Source organism: Convolutriloba macropyga, chromosome 1 (genome assembly GCF_964194025.1).
Source record: "Convolutriloba macropyga chromosome 1, txConMacr16.3, whole genome shotgun sequence".
In the NCBI taxonomy this organism is placed as follows: domain Eukaryota; kingdom Metazoa; phylum Xenacoelomorpha; order Acoela; family Convolutidae; genus Convolutriloba; species Convolutriloba macropyga.
Genome location: NC_134468.1, coordinates 7177634 through 7198736, shown reverse-complemented (window position 1 = coordinate 7198736; position 21103 = coordinate 7177634). Strand labels below are relative to the sequence as shown.

The 21103-nt window shown below is 36.3% G+C and overlaps 2 protein-coding genes across 2 annotated transcripts; both read left to right on the top strand.

Moving 5' to 3' along the window:
* The first annotated feature begins 492 nt into the window (after positions 1-492).
* On the top strand, positions 493-21024 carry LOC142344526 (uncharacterized). The gene is made up of 7 exons (XM_075396259.1): positions 493-811; positions 878-1018; positions 5723-5985; positions 6425-6821; positions 20306-20463; positions 20581-20749; positions 20808-21024. The coding sequence occupies exons 1-7, from the start codon at positions 657-659 to the stop codon at positions 21022-21024; spliced, it is 1500 nt and encodes a 499-aa protein (XP_075252374.1). The 5' UTR covers positions 493-656.
* Positions 10839-17941, top strand: LOC142344148 (RNA polymerase II-associated protein 1-like). The gene is made up of 3 exons (XM_075395678.1): positions 10839-11549; positions 11616-14126; positions 17741-17941. The coding sequence occupies exons 1-3, from the start codon at positions 10839-10841 to the stop codon at positions 17939-17941; spliced, it is 3423 nt and encodes a 1140-aa protein (XP_075251793.1).
* Positions 21025-21103: the final 79 nt, after the last annotated feature.

Here is a 21103-nt window from a genome sequence, read left to right as displayed (position 1 = left end):
AGTTTTAACCTGACGATGAACGTAAAGTTCGAAAACGTTTGTTTTAAATATTGGAAGTAAATTTAAGTTTGACAAATTGGTTTCCTTTACATTTTTATTTTGTTTCTGACGCTGACTACTCATTTGGTTTACTTAAACATAATAGTTGGCTTCACGTCACTGGGTTGAGGTTTTTTAATTTAATAATCTACCTTACCCCAGCCACAAGGAGCTTCATATATCATAATTGGGTGGATATGGCTATCGGAGGGACATATATTGTAACAGGGGTGTAAATTTACATTTGAGATCTTAAAGCTGATGAAAAACTGTGCACATTAACGTTAACCAAGCTGTTTTCGCAGTACTTTCTGAGCCCAGTAAATGCACTGACGTTAAAAATGCAGGAATAAATACGCACTGACGTTGAACATGTCGAAAAACCTCTAAAAATTGATTAAACAATGGAGAGTGTGACCACCTGTGGGTAAAAGTAATACCCAGAATTTCCGATTTTTTACTCATTTGAGCTTTTCCTTGGGGATCATGTATTTTTATTGTTTAGCTTTGATCTAGAGAATCATCCTTTCAGTGAATCATAGATGGCTGCTCAGTTCTTCGTTCATGAAAGCAGTTTAATAACCGCATGTATAAGGTCAGCATGATAAGGCAGAAGAATGGGCAACAGATATGGTCGAGATAAAACTGCTAAGAATCAGCGACTCCAAGTTGATGAATTGGTCTGCCCTATTTGCTTTGCCTCCTATAACTTACTGTGCCTTCATTGTGGTCATTTTTTCTGCTTGAATTGCTTAGAAGTTTTAATTCAGAGGTATGTTGTTGATAAATTTGAATTCGTAAAACTAGTTAAAATTTCCATTAAATTTGATCGCTTTAGACATGGAGGCGTGATCTGCCCGTTTGATAGAAAAGCAGATTCAAGACCGCTTTCAGTGTTGCCTGCATTAGAAGAATGTGACTTGAACAAAATCGACCTTGTGCTGTACGAGGAGCTGCTGCGGTTCCCTCATTTTAAAAAGTTAGTGGCTGCTTAATGTTTGTGGCGAGTGGTTAATTTCACTCGAATTAAGTTTAAAGAAATTATTCAATGTCTTTTGCATGTCATTGCGACATCAATTGTGGAAGTAAAAGAACTTGGTCTAAGTTTTGTAATTTTGTTCAAACCAAAAAAAAACAGTCTAATTGACTCATTAGACCCAAACAAGATTCCCCAAAGAAGATATACCAGAGTATACTATAGATATACTACATATTGTTCTGAAAATATCGCGAGGCTCTGAAAAACTCCAGACAATTTAGAAGTCGCACGTGTTACCTCCATTCACAAAATAGGGGACAGAAGCAAAGTTGAAAACTATTGCTTGTTGCATTTTTGAGCATCGACAGTAAAATTCTTAAATGTGTATATGAGGACAAAGAGTCCACAAGGATGGTCTCTAGGTCTTTTGTTGTTCTGCATCTCAATGCGTGACCTTCCAAATGCTCTCTGATTTTCTCTAATCCATTCAATTTTTAGGATGAACTCAAAATCTTAGAGGTAGTGAAAAGTGTTTCTACTTCAAGACGATCTTAATGCACCTAAACATTGCGTAGCGATGAACAAAATGCCATTGACGAAAAGCGCATCACCAAATTTTGAGGACACAATCTCAATTTTTATGTAATGGGGCAGTATCTATGACGTACAGTTGTCAAGGATCTGTGAATGCAAGTCGAGGATGACCTATCATCGAGTTTTCATGTTGAGGAGGGAATGAAAAAGCAAACAAATTTCTTTGTTTGAATTTTGTTTCGCACTAAGTGAAGACTGATCCAATTGGTGACTATATTAGTCGTTGATATTGTGCTTTTGTGTTGTAGGTACTGCTAAGGACAGAGCTGCAAATTAATTTTTGTTTAAAACTTGTCGAATCGTGAACCGTCTGAAAAAACTTAAATCAGAATCAGTTGTATTGAAAAATGGTATTTTTAATATAATGTGGAGTTATTTTCGATCGAGAAGTTTTCGGTCGAAACATCTCTACGTTGCAGTTATTCTCCCGTTGCTATAATTGTAGAAATAAGTGAAGATTAACGACTGGGACTAAAGAAAAATCTTCAGCCTAGTCACCCATCAACAACAACGCCTACGACAAGTCAAACCAACAATGAACCGAAACTGGTAGCAAGTTACTGATAGTGTTTAGAAGCTTGCCTCCAACCACAAACAATGCGTCAAATTTGGGATCAGTGAATCAGAAGCGAACCAAGTAACAAGCTTTGTCCTGCTGGGGTTAGTCTTGGGCGCCCTGATGTTGATATTATTTAAATGATCGATCTTCTTTCCAAAGCTTCAAACTGACATCCATTCGACTAAGCGGATGGCTTCAACGTGCTCGCCAACATAACGAAGGGAACACGCTCTCTCCCTGAAGATCCAGACGTGGAGCTGCAAAATTTTGGAATTGAACCAAAATTCCAGAGTAAAGTGACATTTGAACAAGAGACAATTAGATGACTGGGCGAATGATCTTGGAGTTATCAAGTCAAAAATTTCATGTTGACTAGAAATGTCAAACAAAAAAATTGAGTTTAAAACAAAAAAGCGTTTCCACGATCAGAAGAGGAAGAATGCCGACCTGAAAAAGCGCTGAGCTAATTAAAGGCTTATGTAGATAGGGACTTAACATGCATCAGATGTGTGGTTTGCATCATAAACGGATCTTTCGTGTTGCTATATGTACTGAAGTACACGGTGCCTGTTTCTGATGACAGTGGAAAGTAAAACAACACTATCAATATGCTAGATCATGCAACAACAGTATGAACTCGATGTCACCAAAGTAAGACTCTGGAAATTTCGATTCGGTCATCAAAAACTCTTGAACAACGTCAATAGTTTCTTCCGCACGACATCAAGCCAACGAAGACAATAGTGTAGGAGCTACAACTAAGCTGACCTGAAGTGTCCTCAGCATTATTAAAGCAGATTGCTCTGAATGGTATCCTGATGATTTTTGTCGTCCTCTATGAAAGTTCAGAAAAGATCAAAATTTTCACATGAAATGTTAAGAAATTTTTTACTATGTGGACATTTTCGAAACTCAAGTTCGCTCTGCTGATTAAATTTTTCGAAGGGTTTGCTCGTTTGACAGTTTGTTCAAATCCGTGATCACTGGAAGTTCTCTTAGGTTTCCTGCAGATGGCATTTTTAAATGTCATTTTGAAATGACATCGGACATTTTTAAGGACATTACTATATGAAAACATAAACTGTCTCTACCAGGCTCTACAAGCACAGAAAGAGAAGACTACATGATTTTTTTAATTTTTTTACCTGGCCTTATTGTTCGAGAACATTCTTACGATTTCATTTCATAGGAAATTTTTCGTGCTGAACTTCTTGATTTTTGAGTGATTTAAATTGATTTTATTTTAAAAAAACAAGAGATTAGAAAGCATGCACAAGGCAGTGACAGGCGATTTGTAATGCTTCATTGTATTACGATGGAGGACGAGTGTGCGAACCTCTCCTTGAGCGTTTTTTTTTCACCCATAAAAAATTATCTGGGCTACAGCCACCTCTAAATTAAATGGCCCCGCGATTTAGAGAGCAAGTTCGAGAGCAATGTCGTTCGAGAGCAAATTGTCCGACGTTAGTCAGTTTTATGTTGGAAATATCGATTTCAAAAACTCGACCCAGACTGCAAAATTTCCTCTTATGAATATGATCTCAATTGCTTCTCCAGCTCTGTAATTGATTGTAAGGTCCCTACGATTCACTACACAAAGTTTTGTATTTGATGCTTTTCTGAACTTTTGTTTTTTGCGCCCGTTCTCAAACGCATGTTTCCAGAGTTTTGTTCAACTCGGTTTCGCTCGTCTCAACTCCGCTCTGATCAGTAATTAATTTGTGCTGGTGGAATAACTTTTCCATCTATTGCATCATAGCTCTTCCTTGAAACATGCAGCGCTTAGAAAAGGACACAGTTGCAAGTTGAAAAATGGGAAAAACAGGGAAAAATTGTTTCTGAAAGCTTCCCTCAATTGATTGTGATTTATTATTATTCTCTGCAGTTAAGTTAAACGCCTCAGTTAAAACACCAAAAATTATTTTCAAAATCATGGGAAATACAAAAACAGAACTAAGGACAAAAACAATAGACAATAAGTGCTGCACTCAATAAATCTGTTGCAAAATTGAATCAAGCTGAAAAATTGAACCTACCCTTGCACACGTGCACAAACACTCACAATTGTGTTCTCACACACGCGTGCAGAGAGACATACATGCGTTCACATGCAAACGTGCCCACGTAAACACTCATAAATTAATAATTTGCTGTTAAATAAAAAATCAGTTTTTATGGGCTTTTCAATTCTTTACGCAAAAGATAAAAATTAGCCTTATACTATAGGTTGTAACAAAAAAAGTTCGCCTGGCATAAATTTCTACCCCCAAAATTGGAATTGGAACAATTATGACCTAATAACTTGAAATTCAAATGTTGCGACTTGAAGTTTTGAACAAAATGAGAGGAGTGGAGCAGAATGAGTGATTCATGATTATGCTTTCCGGAGAGCGGGAAATTAATGAGTGAAAAAAATTTACGCGAAGGCATTTTCTTGTTCACATGCGGCTTTTTTTGTTCACTATTTTTTCTTGATTAAAGGTTTGAATATGCTATGTTAATGATTTAAAAGGTTGTTTTGATAGTGTATTAATGTTTTTTTTAGTTATTAGTCTAAGTTTTTACTTTTTTTGGTTTAATGATAATTTAGTGGTTTCTTAGGCGACTTCAGCATTTTTTTGCTACTGTTTTGTTTCACTGCATTCATTGCGGATTGAATAGACGCCTAATGCTCAAAAGAATTTTTAGGTGTCAATTTATTTCAATTTCAATGTTGTAAAACTTTCTTTTGGCTGAGAAATTAAAAAAAAACAGAAATGGAATTTTAAAATTTAGATTATGTATTTGAGCGTATGACTTTCCTATTGCTATGTGAGCATTTTTTGTGATCTTCACGTGTTTAACGAAAGATTTTCGTTTTATGTGCACTTATATTTTACGAGGAATTAATTGAGTTTTTTTTAGTTTTGTTGGTTTTTTAGGCTACATAGTTTTAATTGCTCTTGGACGAATTTTGAAACAATTATTGTGAAAGTGTTGGTCTTTTTAATGTAAGACTTTTGCTTGAGGGATTTGACTTTACGAGTGACCTTTGCGCCCATGACTTTCGTTTTGCGTGATCTAAGTTTTTCTTCACAAATTTAAGGAGCTGATATCAAGGGGCGGCAGTTCACTACTAAAAGTGAAGGTCGGTTTACAAGTGCGCCAAAATTGGTTTCAGTTTTTTCCTTAAATTTTTATGGGGGGTTAAATTGGTATATTATTTATTAAACTCTAATGACGTCATTTGAAGCTCACTTTGTGATTGTTGTTACCCCCCCCCCCCTGACTGAAGGAGACTGCAATAGGTTAGAGCTCCCACCAGTAGTCCGAGAGCAATTCTCCCGACGTTAGTCGTTTGTTATTTATTGACTTTACTTTTTTTAAAAATTTTTCTTGAGTGGTTTTAGTATGTAGTGGTTTTATCACAGGCTTGTTTTTTGGCAAAGCCGATTCTTCGGGACGTTTCTGATTTTTTTTTCTTGATTTTTCGATCGCGCTCGCTATCAGCCATATATCATACAGAGAAAAAAAACATTTAGCACGTCGTCTACGGATAAAATATTTTTCAGAAATCGGGGAAACTTCAAAACGAATCTTTCTTGTTCATTGGAATGTCGTTGGACCACGATCAGAATATTGAGAGACATTGCAACTCTGGTGGATAGTGTTGAACTCAAGGGTTCAAAGGTTCAAGTGGGAAGTTTGTCAGCATGTGTGATTGGGGGAGTGGCTGTTACTTTGGGCTTAGGAGCTACTATTACCGGGTTTGGAGCTAGTTTGGGTGTTCCTCTTATAGTGTCTGGAACAGCTGTGGGGGGAACCGGTGCTGTTGGTATGTACTGGGTTGAAATTATAGAGAAGCTTTAACTGTCAAATTTGTGATTCGAATTTCTTGTCAAAAGTTTTCGTCTGTATCCACATTTTAATGGGTTTACATAAAAAGCAACCCCAAGCACAACTGCCTTGTTAACACATTGTTTTACTTTTATCGTGTAATGCCGCGTTTTATATAAAGGGGGGGGGCTTTAACTGATGTTATTGTACTGCGTCACATTATGACCAATTTTTGCTAATTGTTTTTGTGATTTTACGAAGCAAGTCACTGATATGTGAATTATCTGCAAAAGAGGCATTTATGATCTTCCGGAATGGAAATTTGTTCAGTTTTCCAATGTGAGAACAGTTTTCTAGGTTTTCTTCTGTATGAACTCCTTTATCGCGACATTAAGTTGATTTTTGATGGGTTTGAATAGTTTTATTCATGGTTGTAGGTTCCCTTGCTACGAATATCGTCGAATACATATCACGAAAGCGAAATTTGAAACGCGTCAACATGCGTCTTCAGCTAGACAATTTTTTGTCTGAAGAGTTACTTACAATGATGAACAGAGCGAAAACAGATCACACAATTGCGGCTATTTGGGATCTCAGTTTCCTCAACGCAATTGGCTTCGCCTGTGCAGTGCCAAATGTTGCCAAAATTGGGGTGACCTCGTTAGCGGGTGCCAGAACAATGGCGGTTGTTGGTTCAGGTGTGGCGCGTGCATCAATCGCCGGCGTGGGAATTGTGTTTGCGGCTGCTATGATTCCGATTGACGTTGTCCAGTTGGTGCATAACACTCTAAAAGTACATTCCCAGACTCCGTCTAAGTTGGTAAAGGAGATCAGGTGCGAACAAATGAGCAATCTAATAAAATGGGCTAAAAAATGAAAGTTTGGTTGGATTTTCACAACGAATCCTTCGATAAAACATGCTTGTGCCATTTAAGCACTTTGAAAGCATTGCTTAAGTCTTTAAAAAAGTGTGAAATTAATTGGTGGAACCAGCAGAGATTCTGAAAATATTTGTGTTAAAATTTAAAGTTGCGCTAAAACAGTGTACTGACGGTCAGTCTGCTGAGCCATCTACCGGCTCTTGCTTTGCACTTATCAAGCAAAAAAGTCGATATATCTTATAAATAAGCCTTGAGCAAGATGAGATGAATCAGCATCATGCGAAATAATTAAAGTAGCGGCATTACTCATTTTGATATTGTGATTGCAAAATTTTTGCATATAAGAAGCAGTAGTATCGGACTAGTACCTCGCAAATATAGTTCCGATCTTCAAAGTTTCTAAGACCTAATCTCACTAAACTTAAATTCTGCTTAATTGCTCTCAAAATAGAAGCAATTCTTGTAAAAGTGTGCGTCTTTTTATGCAGATTCGCTTGACCGTTTTTGCGCTTTTCCTCTAGAATATTTGATTTTTTGAGTGACTTTTTCACGCACTTCTTGATTTTGAGTGATTTCAATTGCTCTCACTCCGAAATAAAGTCTGTTGTTCAAATAAAACCGATTGTTAATAAATCGATGACAAGGCCCTGATAGCCGAGTGGTTAATGCCTCTGGTCTAGCAGGTTAAAGAGAATAATAGTTTTTCTGGTTGTCTACGCGTTTAATCTTTTTTCTTGCGCCCGTTTGATCACGCTTGAAATCTCAAAACTACCATTCTATTCAGCTATATTGCACACCTCTTATTAATAGCCGCGAAATGATAGCTGAGGCTATTATTGGCCTTCTCTTGGTTTTTTTTATTTAGTCAAGATTTTTGTTACGACCATATGACGTCACAGCCACTTCAGATCTGCTTTTTGTTCATTCGTTTCAACTGAATTGCGTGCGTGACGTCATTTTTCACTCTTAGTGGAGCTAGTTTTTTGTTCATTCACGTGATTAATTTTTTTTGGTCACACGTGACTTACCTCACTCTCAAAAATGACTCCCTTACTTTGAAATTGAATTTTCTTTGCTTTAATTCAAAGAGATAAGGTCAAATGAGTGTGTGTGTGTGTGTCACTCTAATTGAAGGTTATTTAAGAGCAGCAAATAGAAACAGCAATAAGTTATAGAGATTCTTAATCAAAATTTAATACCGCAGCCCTTAATGAACAGAATAAGTTTCTTTTTGTCTGTCTTTTTTACCTTCTTTTTGAGACTATAGATCTATAAAGCTATTGCGGCTATTTTCTGGCTAATTGCCAGCTATGTTTGTAATTTTCTGGGTCATTGTTGTGAAAAGAATATTGATCATAAATCACTTACCTCACTGAAGAATGAATTCGGAAATTTAAGTTTATTAATCAAACTAATCAAAGATCAGCTCAGTGCACCTTTATCGGCACTCTTTGTAATTTTGGGAAAAATAGTTTTGGAAAAAGCCGGCTCTTGTTTTTCTTTCTTTGTTGTTAATAGACGCGTCAGCTTCTCAGCCGGCTATTATAGCGCTTCTAATTTTTTTTACAATTCAAAGAATTTGAATTGTATTGGGGTGCTGTCTTATGATCTGTTCACAAATTTTCATGATTTTTGGAGTCAAATTGGAGTAGTGATTTTGGTTACGCCGAAACAGGAAGTGGAGCGAAAAAGCGAGTGGTTTTACTGTGTGATTTTTTTGGCTCAAATTTTAATGTTGAGTGAGAAAAAGGTGTTTGAACAAAAATTCGCGTTCTCGCTTGTGGTTTTTTGTTCACATGCGGCAATTTCACTTTGTTTTTCTGTTTATTCGATGAAGTAAAAAATATAGCACAAGTCCTGACGTACATTTCAAAGATTTTTCATTGACTAATCAAACGACTAGACCTGGAACGAATTATGAGTAAATTGGGAAGGCCATTTCTAAAAATATCAGATAACAAAAATTAAAGAAAAAAAAACAAAGTCGATGTCAAAATGCCACATGTGAACAAAAAACCACTTGCGAGAAATCGAAATTTAATTCAAACAAATTTTTAGGCACGACTGAACTATGAATGGATAGGGAAAACCTTTTAGAGAAAAAATCGATCCAAAAAATTGAAAAAACAGAAAAAGTGAAATTGCCGCATTTGAACAAAAAACCACTAGCGATAAAGCGAGTTTTTGTTCGAACACCGTTTTCTCACTTCACTTTAAAATTAGAGTGAAAATTTCACGTCACAAAACTACTTGCTTTTTGGGGTCTCAACGGTGTCCATCTGTGGCTTTTATACTGTGTTCTTTTAAAGTTTCAGCGAGTTTTATTGCGATTTTCGGTTATTTTTGTCTTAATATTTATTGTTATTAGTGAGAGGACTTATCCACATTTAATGACAAGTTGCTAATGAGAAATAGAGGAATATTTTTGGCAGTTTGAGTTCATAGCAGTTTTTATTTGATGTTGATCGTGTCTTCAAAAAAAAGGTTGAATTTTTTAATCTTGCTTCTTTGTTGTGCTGGTCTTGTTCTTAGCATCATTACTAACAGCTCTCATTTGCCTTTTAAAGCGGAGATAATGATGGTCAGGTCATAAATTAATGCGATTCTTTGAATTGTTTTTCAGGACCTGTCCTGCTCTGTTTTTTATTTCGTCGAATATCAATTTTTCGCTTTACCTTAGTTCACAGCTGGTTCAACATTTTGGGTGAAATCCTTTTGACTTCTCTAGGCTAGTTTCACTCTTCTCTCGTTCTGCTAAAAGTGAATAAAAGTGTTTTTAGACAGCAGTTGCTCAGCAAAGCAATTCAAAGTGAACAGAGACTTTATCAAAAAACGAAATCAGAAACAGAAACGGGATAAACCCATAAAGTCCAATTTTGGATGCCCGTTACTCGAACTTTGTTCTTAGTTACCATCTCTAGTGCTTATTGGTATTGATACTAATCCATGTGTCGTCTCACTACGAAATGAGTTCGTTCAGCTCTAAAATGACATCAAAATAGTTTAAAATTGTTTGTACAAAAAGCTTTTTTTCACTAGTTTTTTTTCTCTTCTTTCAATGCCAATCTTGGTTATGTGAATCAACGGCGGCTATTTTTCGGCAATCTGCCGGGTATTTTTAAGACAACAGAATATAAACAGTTCAAATGTTTTACGCCAAGCATTTTGTATTAAATTTGGCAGGTAGTTGTTATTGTCCAGGTTAGAGCCATTTGTGTGGAAAATTTTTTGCTCCTGGGAAACAACACTCTTGCGAACAATTTAATGATTGAAAGGGTTCCAGCAAAACAAAATCTGAGTTTAACTATGATATTGCTTACCATCTGCTGAACCTTTATGGTAGTGTGCTATAACGACAATCTCCTTGATAATTTAGCTGGAATAAAGATATAGGCGATTCTTGAGAAAAACGTCAGAGATTTAATACACCGGATTACGTCCAAAAGAAAAGAAGTAGTTAGCGAATTGACTAGCTGAATTAATTTTGTCCCTGAATCAATTTTGGTGTATGAAGTGATTTTATTTCGTTTGAGTTAAGTTCAAAAGTATTTTGCTAGATGCAGTTTTGCGGTTGGGGGAATATCGAAACCTGCATGTTTTTGTGTCAATGAAGAGTAGATAATTGATCTCTTTTGTGCGCTATTGATCGTAGACTTTTTTAAACAAAATATCTGCCGCAAGCAGAGAGACCTGTTTCATCCGAAGGTCGATGAGTTACGTGTTTAATTTAAACGGCAATCTCTTATGCATTTTACAAGCTTCTTATGCGTACCCGGTAACTGATGCGTTGGAATTTATATCTGGGACAATTTTATATTTGGAGATTTACAACGGATTTGCTCTGCTGCTTTTAGCACTACACCCGCTTGTTCTCTTGTGTGTCCTAATTCTTTCGAAAGAAATAAATGCCATGCTTAAGGCGCATAGTTCAGGTCTAAGCTCCTGTGAGGACTTTCATTTCAGATAGAAAATGTTGAAGCGTCCGAAGCCAGGCGAAGATGAAGACGAACTTCTTGCCTTCCAGGAGAAGTTTCTTGCCGAGTCTAAGTCTAATCCATCTGCTACATTGGTTAAGATGGACCGACCTACATCTAAAGGGAAGTCACGTACAGGGAAGGAGCTAAATTCCGCTGAAGCAAAGCGTCCAATCATTGTTTCTAACTTTACGATTGGAGAAGTTATTGAGCGTCAGTCTGAAATTAGTGCAATTGTAGATGTTCAGGACACTCAGTGTGAAGTGGGGTTCCCAGTTGTAGAGAAATTGACAAATTATGACAACTCAAGTGATAATGAGGTACCTCAAAACGTCAAGAAAAAGAAGAAGGGTACAAGTATTTTCGCCCAGAAAATGGCTCCTGGTAGAATGAAAACTGACAAAAATTCTAACAGTGCGCCTACACAACAGCCCGTTTGTACAAACTTAGCGGGATTCGAAGGTCACTCGACGCAAACCGGACCAGTAATGATTGAGAAACATTTTCAAAGTAATGCGGAAGAGAATGTGGTAGATTTCAAAACAATTCATGCAGAAAATATGACGAAATTGATGTCTATGAGCGACGAAGAAATCTTAGCCGAGCAACGTCAACTGATTTCTCGATTGGACCCGTCGTCTATTGGATTTCTGAAGAATCGGTCGAAAATTAAGCAACCTGTTATTGCTAACGAAAGCAGTCACAAAGTAAGTAGTTCTACTAAACTCGCAGAAACCTCAGGAACTTTCGGGAATCTGAATGACAAGTAATTGAGCAATGAAGGTCAACATATATGGGACTCGGATCTTCCAGAACCAGATCCGTCGAAGACTTATTCAATTAGATTTGATTTCCAGGGTCTAATCGTAACTAACAACAATTTACCAGTGCATCTAGGGTTACATCATCATGGCGAAGAACAAGAAGTACCTGGTTATACAGTCGTTGAATTATTCATGCTCAGTAAAAGCTCGAACGCTCAACAAAAGCTGATGGCTGTGAAAACTCTGGCTTTGATATGCAAAAATGCAAAGCTGGGATGTTTTATGGGTTTAGAAATTAATGTATTCCAGCATTTAATTGAAAAGGACCTGCCGATTTTGTTTGGACTAGTTTTAGACGAACAGAATATAGCTTCAATCTGTGTTGCTGTTCAGGCTTTTAGTTTGGTGTTACATAGTTTTCATACTGAAAATGTTCTCGAAGTTTCAACATTGTGTTTGACAACCCGCCGTTGTTTTGTGTCAATGAAGCCTTTCAGTGTGAAGAAAATTGATAGTAAGAAACCAGAAGATGTGATGAAAATTGACCTATTGAAAGGTCTAAACCAGACTAACATTATGATTCGGTTGCGCTACATAATCGAAGTTATTAAACCGCCGCCAGAAGTTTGTTCAGACATTTTAAAAATTCTGCAATCGTTCTCCCGACATTCTATGTCGCTAGCGTATGACGTTTTCAAATGTCCTCGTCTGTTGGATTTGATTGTTAACAATTATTTGCACCTTCAAAACCCGTTTTCAGAACTAACTATTAATTGCATGAAGTTGTTATTGGTCATTATATCGAACGGTGTTAATATGGCGAAGACCAATGTCTTGTTTCCCAATTTTGAGAAGTTTGTTCTTTTCGGTTTAACTGAAGATTTAGCAGAGTCGGAGAGTAATGAAACATTGAATTATAAGTTACTTGTTATCTCTTTGGTTTATTACTTAGTTGAAGAATTACTTCAATGTCAATTGTTCACTGACCAATTAATTTCTGTTTTGCATTCTGTTATGATGCGAACAGTGAAACTTCAAACAGTTGAAATCGAAAAATGTTCGAGTAATGAACATAAATTTTTAGTCGCACATTTCAGCTTTTGTGCGACTATATACGAAAAGCTATCAAGTCTAACCGATAACACAGTGTTGCATGTATTCTTACATGATTGTCGTGCGATGACTTTGGTCCTTAGTCTGAAGTGGTTGAATACGATTGTAGTTTCGGAACCACATTTGATAAATGGGGTGTACAGTTCCGTATTTGCGGTGATGCTGAAAAACTTGAGTGCGGGTCCAAGAAATCAAATATCTAAAGACTTGAATGAAAATTTTCAACAGCTTTTTCAAATGGTTATCAGGTATTTGAAGAGCGGAGAAATAAGCAAGTTATTTTCGCGTTTAATTGTGGAATTCCCTCACAAGTTTGTAATTTCAAACTGCTTGCTGGAATGTTATTACGACCTGGAGATCACAACAACGTCGTTTTACACGTTCGAGTTCATTTCGTCTGTTTTTCAACTTGCGTCCAAGTTTCAAGATCCTAATCAGAACCATAAAGAACATGTCAAATTTGCGGATAATTTTCTAAAACATTTTACAAGATTTGAACTTCCGTTGGTGCTAGAAAAAGGTTTGAGCGATAGTTGTGGTTACTCAAATTTCGTAGTTGTTGTAAAATCGGTTTTCGGAGTTCTCATTTATCTCAAAAACCTGGTCAGTCAAAGCTTGTTATCGTCTACATCCCTCACTTTAACACCTGTTTGCCTAAAATTAATATCAGAATGTCCCTCCGGTTATCCAGATTTAATTCGAAGAATGTTTAAAGAGCTACTATTTGATCAATCGTTTCACAACTACGTAACCCTAACTGAAAAGTTATCAGAAATAAATATTGATGGCTCATTACCTGAGAGCGAAAATCCTGAAACTGATGTTATCGATGAAGTTTTTGTATGCTTCGAATCGTCGTTCCAGGCTGTTTTGAAGAAACCGAAAACTGCCGAGATTGAAAGCTTGCTAGTTGAACCTTCAAGTAATGGCCCAGAGTTACCAAAAGATTGGTTTTTTTATCCTATTTTGAGCTTAATTGATCAAACCAAGCACAAAAATGGTGATCTTGATATTGAGTACGCTAATGTCAAAACAGTCCGAGTATGTTTGAAGTTTCTGTGTACTCTAAGTTTTGAACATTTGTCAACATTTTTGACGCCGAATCTCATATTCGATCGCTTGATGTGCGTTTTCATGTTGACAAGTGCAATTTTCATGGACAACGATATCAAGACTTCTATTCGAAAACTTTTACTGAGTCTAATTGAGTGTACTAAGTTAACTTTGAAACACGATTCTACGACAGACGGAGCTTTCTACGAGCATTACGTGTCTCTGCTGGAACATTTTGAGGCCGAATCGTTTGGAGATCAACTTTTTGCCAATTTTGTATTGTTGCCTATGTGTACCAGATTTGACCCGAAGTTACGAAGAGCAGTTTGGACAGAATTCACAAATGTTTTCAAGGTGCGTATGATCCGAATTTTGGAATGTTTTTTCCCGTACGTAGCTACACAATATAAGAAAGCGTTTTATCGATGTAACTCTTTAAAGTTCTAATTTGAATATGTGATCCTCCCTGGATCGAATGATCATTGATACTTTGAGACAGGTTGGTGTTAAAACTAGCAGTTTTGAAACTTTAGTGGTCCTCGTGGTCTTTTGGAGCTGTTTAGCGGTGGATTTTACTTTTTCGAATAACTTCAATTTTATTTTTTAATTGCTCTCGAACGGAGTTTGAAGAAGTGGTTGTAAACGTGTGTATTTTTTATGCGAAGTTTTTACTTGACTGTTTTATTCTAGAACCTTTTTTTGGTCTCCAGTGACACTTTTCAACGCTTGACTTCTTGATTTGTGCGTGATCTGAGTTGCTCTCATTCCAAAAATAAGTCTGTTGCTATTATAAAGGCGATAGAAAAGCCGGGAGCACAACATCTGGCAGGTTGGTGGTTTCGAACCCCTACCGTGTCGTTTTTCTGCACTCATTAAGTTATCTAGGGTTCACATCCCCGGAAAATCTTTGAGTTGTAAATTAAGTAGATTTCTTTATTAGCAAGCATTTGATCAACAGAAACAAATAAAATTTTAAATTATTTAACCAAATTTTAGCAAAATAAAAACAAAAACGTAATTTAAAATCGCCTCTTTCTCTTTTTGGTTTATCTTGGACTTGCAGTCTTCGAAAATGATGTTCTATGCTGCTCTATAAATTGAAAAAAAAAGCTTCCACCAGTTTCTGGTTTTCAAATTCAACCTTAAATTTATTCTCATCGAATATAATTGCATTATGAAATGTCCAAATATCATGGCATATGGTGTTATTGAGAAAAACATAACCGACCAACGTGGGGCTAGTTGCTTTCAAACGACTGGCTACGGTAGTAGCTAGCTTTGTAACGCTAGCTTCAGCTCAAGAGGGGGAAGTGTATAACACGGGATGTGTTCGGGGGCTGTTTTGGGGTATAGGGGCTAATACGGGAACTGAATTCGTTCAATATTTTAAGACATCTCAGCAATTGATGCAAGATTTTTGGGTTCTTTAGTTTTATGCTTATTTTATTTTCCATTAGTTGGCATAGTTTTAAATCAAAATTTTTATACTTTATCTACGGAGCTATTGCAACTATATTTCTAGCAATTATTGTTTAAATAGAAATAAGTTGTAACAATAACATGCAAGATATTTCTTTGGCGTGGTTATAATTGTTCCGACCCTCATCAGGGGGTGGAACTATATACTTCAATGGGTTTTTTTTCAGACAATTTTGACCGATCGATATATTCATCGTACAGAGTTGTGAGTCTTATCATTAAAAAGCCCGTCCAGCGCAGAATATGGAATTAAAGCAAGTTTTTCGTTTTCTAGAGCGAGTTATCGTGGTTTATATTTTTGTGAAACTTAGAACAATTTGCCTTATTCGTCAATTTTGCTAAAATATGTAAAAGTTGTCTACAATAGTACTGTTGATTTTATTCTAAAAGACAAAAAAGTATTGTTGAATATTTTGATTTAATTTTTTTGGCTAAATATTTCAAAGTTCAGACTTTTTCATCAAAAATTGCCCGAAATAAGCTTCTTTAGTCCACTTTAATTAAATTTACCGGAAATACACACCCAAAAACAACTAACAGAAACTTTTTAGACTACAATGGGAGCTAGGATAACTTCCACATCCGTTGAGAGTTGTCTGGAATTGAAATTTTGACGTTTTCTGCTAACTTTACTCTGATTATTAAAAACGCAGCATTTATTTTCAATCTTTTAACTAAGAACTTATCAAGCTCTATAAAATTTGATACAATCAAGTGTTCTTAATGGGCGAACAGCAATAAAAATGCTGGTTTTGGTACAATCATGCACTGTTACAACTCAAAAATAATTCGGATTGCAGTCAGTCGGTCTTTTTATTTTAAAAAAATTTGATCTTCCCTTTGTTAATTAAAGAACAGAACAATTCAAATCAAAGATCACTGTTGAATGGTGTTCCTAAGCAGTCACAAATTAATTTATCTAGTTTCTTCACCAGATTATGGTCGTTTTAACTTTTAAAGATGTTTGATTTTTAATTAAACAATGGCTTATTAAACTTTGCCACTATTTTTTCTTTATTTGGTCAACTTTTAGCTTAGTATCAGCAAAGAAAGTATACTTTTTCTTGCTATTCCTTCTACTGAATTAAACTTTGATCATTTTCGTGGTTTTACGCGTTAAGTTATGGTTTTCTGGCTTTTATACTACTTGATTTCACAATTTTTTTTTTACTTTTAGGCGTTGGCCCATTTTTCAGGTGTTTTTTCGTGTTTTATCCCGTTATCTTATTAATGACAGTTCACATATTACATTATGAAAAAAAGGAACAATAAAACATATAAAAGTCTTTAGAGGCATAGATTACTGTTTTAACGGCTTCGACACCCCTTTCTCGAAGAATTTTTTTTCATTTATCTTTAACGTTTAACTATCGTTTACACTGTCTTTTAGTCGCATGAAATTTACTGGATAATGACAGGTCTCATTGGTTTTTTATGGATGATTAAAGGAGCCTATATTCTGCTTGGAAAAGATAGCTGATGGCTTTCATGACTTTGACAATATTTGTTTTCGAAAAGTGTCGAGGGTATTTCTTAATTTTTCCTCTCTATTTTTTGTCTACTTTTTACCTAGTCTCATTAATGAGAGGTCACATACCAGTTTTTAGGTTTTTATTCGAAGAAGGCGCAATCAAACATTTTTGAGCGATGAAATTTACCTTACGGCGTCGACAGCTTTTTCTGGCAATTTTTAATTGAGTTTTTGTTTGTTGTCTATTTGTTGTTCTTTTTCTAACAGCATAAAAAATTGAATTGTGACAGGTCTTAATGCCCTCCTATTGAGGTATTAGAGGCGTAGGTTATTGTAAAATATTTAGAGGTTTTTGTCAGTTGATATCTAATGGTTTTCCTTACTTTTGAAATTAATTGTTTTTAAAAATTATAAGTGAATTTTTTAACTATGCTGATTTTGTTCTTTTTGTCTAATTGTTACCAAGCCTTCATTAGTTTCAGTTTAATCTGACGCTGTCTTGACTTAAGCTTTTTTTTTTAAATGGACATTAAGTGTTGGATGTAATTAATGTTTTTTGTTTTTTTTTTGGTTTAGTAATTCGTCTAGCCTTGCTTTCTTAATAATGGCAGAACGCATCAATCGTTTTTTTTATTCCACCGGGATATTTGCGTTGGAGGAAATCTTCTTGTCCATACACCAATTTTTAAAAATCCTTTAATTTTTGGGTTGTTTTATCTGTTCCTCATTTGATAGAAAAATATGCCAAAAATGTGATGAGCGGGGTCGGAACTTTATGTGCGGACGCACATTGCCGAGCCTCCTTGTTTCGTTATAAAGTTGTCAGGGATGTTTCACACTAGTTCTCTTGCAGAACGCAAAAATAAATTTTCTGTGGACAAGAATTGAGTCCCGAGAATATCAAATTGTTTTAAGATAAATAGAAGTGGTTTTGTAGCATGAATTCGAGAAACGTCGAATATACGTTCAATATGCTCTTTTGAAAAATTTTTACTGACCTATATTTTTTGCTGAACAGGTTCTGAGGATGGATGTTGATCAAATACTATTCCCCTTCGATTGGCTGGTCTCTCCCCTCGAGACTGAAGGTGAAATTCTCCGAAAACAAAACAGCTGTCTTCAAGGCGATATTTTGTCCAAATGTCCCATTCTTCAAGCGGTTGCTCTGCGTAATGTTACCCAACGTCATGAATTTGTCTCAGAAGATACTGTTGAATAAATTGCTTATGTTATGGTTTCTAATCTTCATTTTGCATTTTAAAATAAAAAGTTAAATCCTTGGATTTGGTCTTTCAAACGTTGTTGTGGCTAGTTCCAGTGTATTAGAAGTTGTAGAAAATGGTCTAAAGGGCGGTAGAGCTCATCTTGTTTGGAATTGTTGGTGTTTTCTCGAAAAAAAAAGAAAAAGGAAAACTGTTCCCACAATAAATTTTAGAGGCGAGCAGGACGAAAAATTAATTTGTGTAAATTGGTGAGTTGATCTAGAATACTTTTAGGGCAGTTTGAATTCCCCTTTTGCCTTTGCTGGGTCACTCATGGTAAAACTCCCTCAGGGCAGTCGCTACATCTAGAAAATAAACTGCCATGTTTATAATATTGAGCGGTCGTGACAATTTCTTCGGTTTTGATGGTTTCATATCAAGTCCCTGGCCTCTAAGGCATTGCCATGGCCTGCGAGACATGGTCAAATTCGCAGCTGTTTAAAGGCCAACTGGGATATATTTCCGTTGAGTGTTCTCCCAAAAACCATGTTCATTGCGCATTCCATTATGGTTTACATATCTCTTTGTACTTTCACTGGTAAAGAATTTAAGATGCAGTGATGTGCTCGACTTCGTTTGATTGCATTTTCCTTTCTGATTTGCTTGCTGTTATTGCCTCTCAAAGATAGCAATTGCTAGTTAAGACAAAATGTGCGGGTTTGCATTTTTCAATATACTTAATAATAATCACTTTGTTTTATTTCATTTTGTTTGAGACGATGCTTGAAATATTTCTACGAGTTTAGTAAGAATTTATTTCATCATCTTAGATGAAGAGTGCGTTTTTAATGCTTAACGAGTTATCCTTTAAATTGTATTCTCATTAATTGCTCTTGAACGAAGTTCATAGCAATTATTGAAAACGTGTGTGTCTTTTTTATGCAAACTTTTCGCTTGACAATTTTGACTTTTCGAGTGACTTTTACGCCCTTGACTTTTGCGTTTCGCGTGATCTGAAGTTCTCTCTATATCACAATTTTAAGCAGTTGAACTCAATTGGCGGCAATTTAATACTAAAAGTCAAATGAAAAGTGCGCCGAAACTGGTGCCATTTTTTACTTTAAATCTTAATAGTGGTGTGTTAACCTCTAATGTGGTTATTTGAAGCCCACTTTTGAACTTCTTAGTCCCATTTAGGCTCCCTCTCCCCCCGCACGAATGGAGCAGTCTGCAGTTTTTTAAAGCCCCCACTAGTCGTTCGAGAGCAATTCGTCCGACGTTTAGTCGGTTATGTTTAAAACTTGAACGTAACTCTGGATTTGGCTGTTAATAATAATAAATAATATGTTGTTTCCATAATTCAATAAGTACCTTCACAATTACCGTTACAAATAAAAGCCAATTTTTGACTGTGGGAGAGCACTATTGGGCCGATGGCCCGTTCTCCAGAGTATCATTCACTTTATCTTGATGAAAATGATTCAAAATGAAAAAGAAGAGGAAGGACAGTTTATCTAGGTACCATGGTTGTTTTATCTCTATGGCTTTCCAATTTCCACGTCTTTGGTGTTTCCCCAAACCTCTCATCTACAGTTTCACGTCTTTAATTACCGTTGAGCGAACTTGGAAGCAATTATTGAAATCATGTTTCGTTGTTTTTTGCTAAATTATCGGCTTCTTCATTTTTGCGTTATCCTAGCAATTATTTGGGGCCTGTTGGTCTTTTATGCGGTTTTTCGCTTGATTGATATTCCGTCTAAAGCGTACTTTTCTACTTGAAAAAATGGATACATTGGTAAAGCCCAATTAAGTGCTAAAAACGGGATAATGGCTCGAAAACGGGATAAGCGAGGCATTAAGTGTATGTTAATTGCTCTTAGAGCTGTACTAATCTCTAACTATGTGTTTCATCAAAACTGATGAGTAGATAAAATTTTATCAATTGACGGTCGAGTCTGGGAAGTTTGGGCCCCCTCTTGTTCTGCCTCCTCCGTACCAGTGCAGTGTTCTCTCCCCTCCCCTGACGAAGTAATCTTAATCGCCTTAACTTAAGCTATCTAATACAAAAGCCAAAGTCCTCTTCCTCTCCAGTCGTTTGAAAGCAATTCTTCCGACATTAGTTGGGTGTTCTAAATTGCTCTCATTCGGAATTTTAAAGCAGCTAAACTGCAAGTGGCGACAGTTTCCTACCAAACTTTAAAAAATCCCTCAAAATTTATTTTTTATACCTGAATTCTTACTATTTATATAGACCAAAAGTGTTTGAGAAGGCTTATATTTGCCACCTATCTACACGCGGGTAATTCTCCGTTTTTTTGAGATGTTAGTTTGAAAAGAAAAGTAAAAAAATAGGTTGCTCATTTGAACAATGTTTACTACAGAAACCTTGCAGAATCGTTGGAGGTACAACTGAAACTATTTTACATGCAATTGGGTCTATTTCACAAAATTCATTGCTGCACAAAATCCCCCTTGCCTTCACTCGAACAAGACTCACTTTCCTCAAATTCCGAACACGAAAGATCGTCGGAGCTTGAGCGTCAAGACAGCATGGAATGAGACCACCTGTTAATTGGAAAAGAGTTTGATGAGGCTTCATTGCAAGCACCTGCTAATCAAAAAGAAAATAGTGTAGTTAACGTTGAAAATAAATCAGAACAGAGTAGTTCAGAGGTTGTCAAATCGGATGACACGTTTGTGTTTGTCCAGGGCGAGGACGTGGCCGAATACGAATCGAGCGGATCTTTGATTGCGGATGACTCGCAATGCGATACTTCGACTTCTTCTTGGATTTACGACCCGAATGGTGGTGTGTTGAAACCTATGTATGTGGGTTTATGCGTGCATTGATCCAATGTTTTCTGATCAATACCACTTGATCAGGGATCTGGGCGATGTTGACGGGGCAGTTCTGACGTACGACAGGGTCAAATCCTGGGGTCGAATTATTTTTCAGGGAATGGGCGAAGATCCACCCGGTGATGTGATTGATGTAGTGCTTAATGAATGGTATGCTTTGCACCAGCCAGAAATGGGAAGCGTTAATGTTGAGAAAGATATGTCAACAAGTGTCATTCTGAGTGACTCGTTCTCTTGCTAATTATGACTTGTTTTTGCCTTTAAGCACAATTTCTATTTCATATTTATTTGCTGAGAAATGCGTACCCTTTTTTCTATTG

Excerpts from the sequence above, each read along its gene's own strand:
- LOC142344526 (XM_075396259.1), top strand. The coding sequence starts at position 657 with ATGGGCAACAGATATGGTCGAGATAAAACTGCTAAGAATCAGCGACTC. Across the intron at positions 812-877 it reads TTAGAAGTTTTAATTCAGAG|ACATGGAGGCGTGATCTGCC; the intron begins GTATGTTGTTGA and ends TGATCGCTTTAG. Across the intron at positions 5,986-6,424 it reads GGGGGGAACCGGTGCTGTTG|GTTCCCTTGCTACGAATATC; the intron begins GTATGTACTGGG and ends TCATGGTTGTAG.
- LOC142344148 (XM_075395678.1), top strand. The coding sequence starts at position 10,839 with ATGTTGAAGCGTCCGAAGCCAGGCGAAGATGAAGACGAACTTCTTGCC. Across the intron at positions 11,550-11,615 it reads CTAACGAAAGCAGTCACAAA|AGCAATGAAGGTCAACATAT; the intron begins GTAAGTAGTTCT and ends GACAAGTAATTG. Across the intron at positions 14,127-17,740 it reads AATTCACAAATGTTTTCAAG|GTTCTGAGGATGGATGTTGA; the intron begins GTGCGTATGATC and ends TTTGCTGAACAG.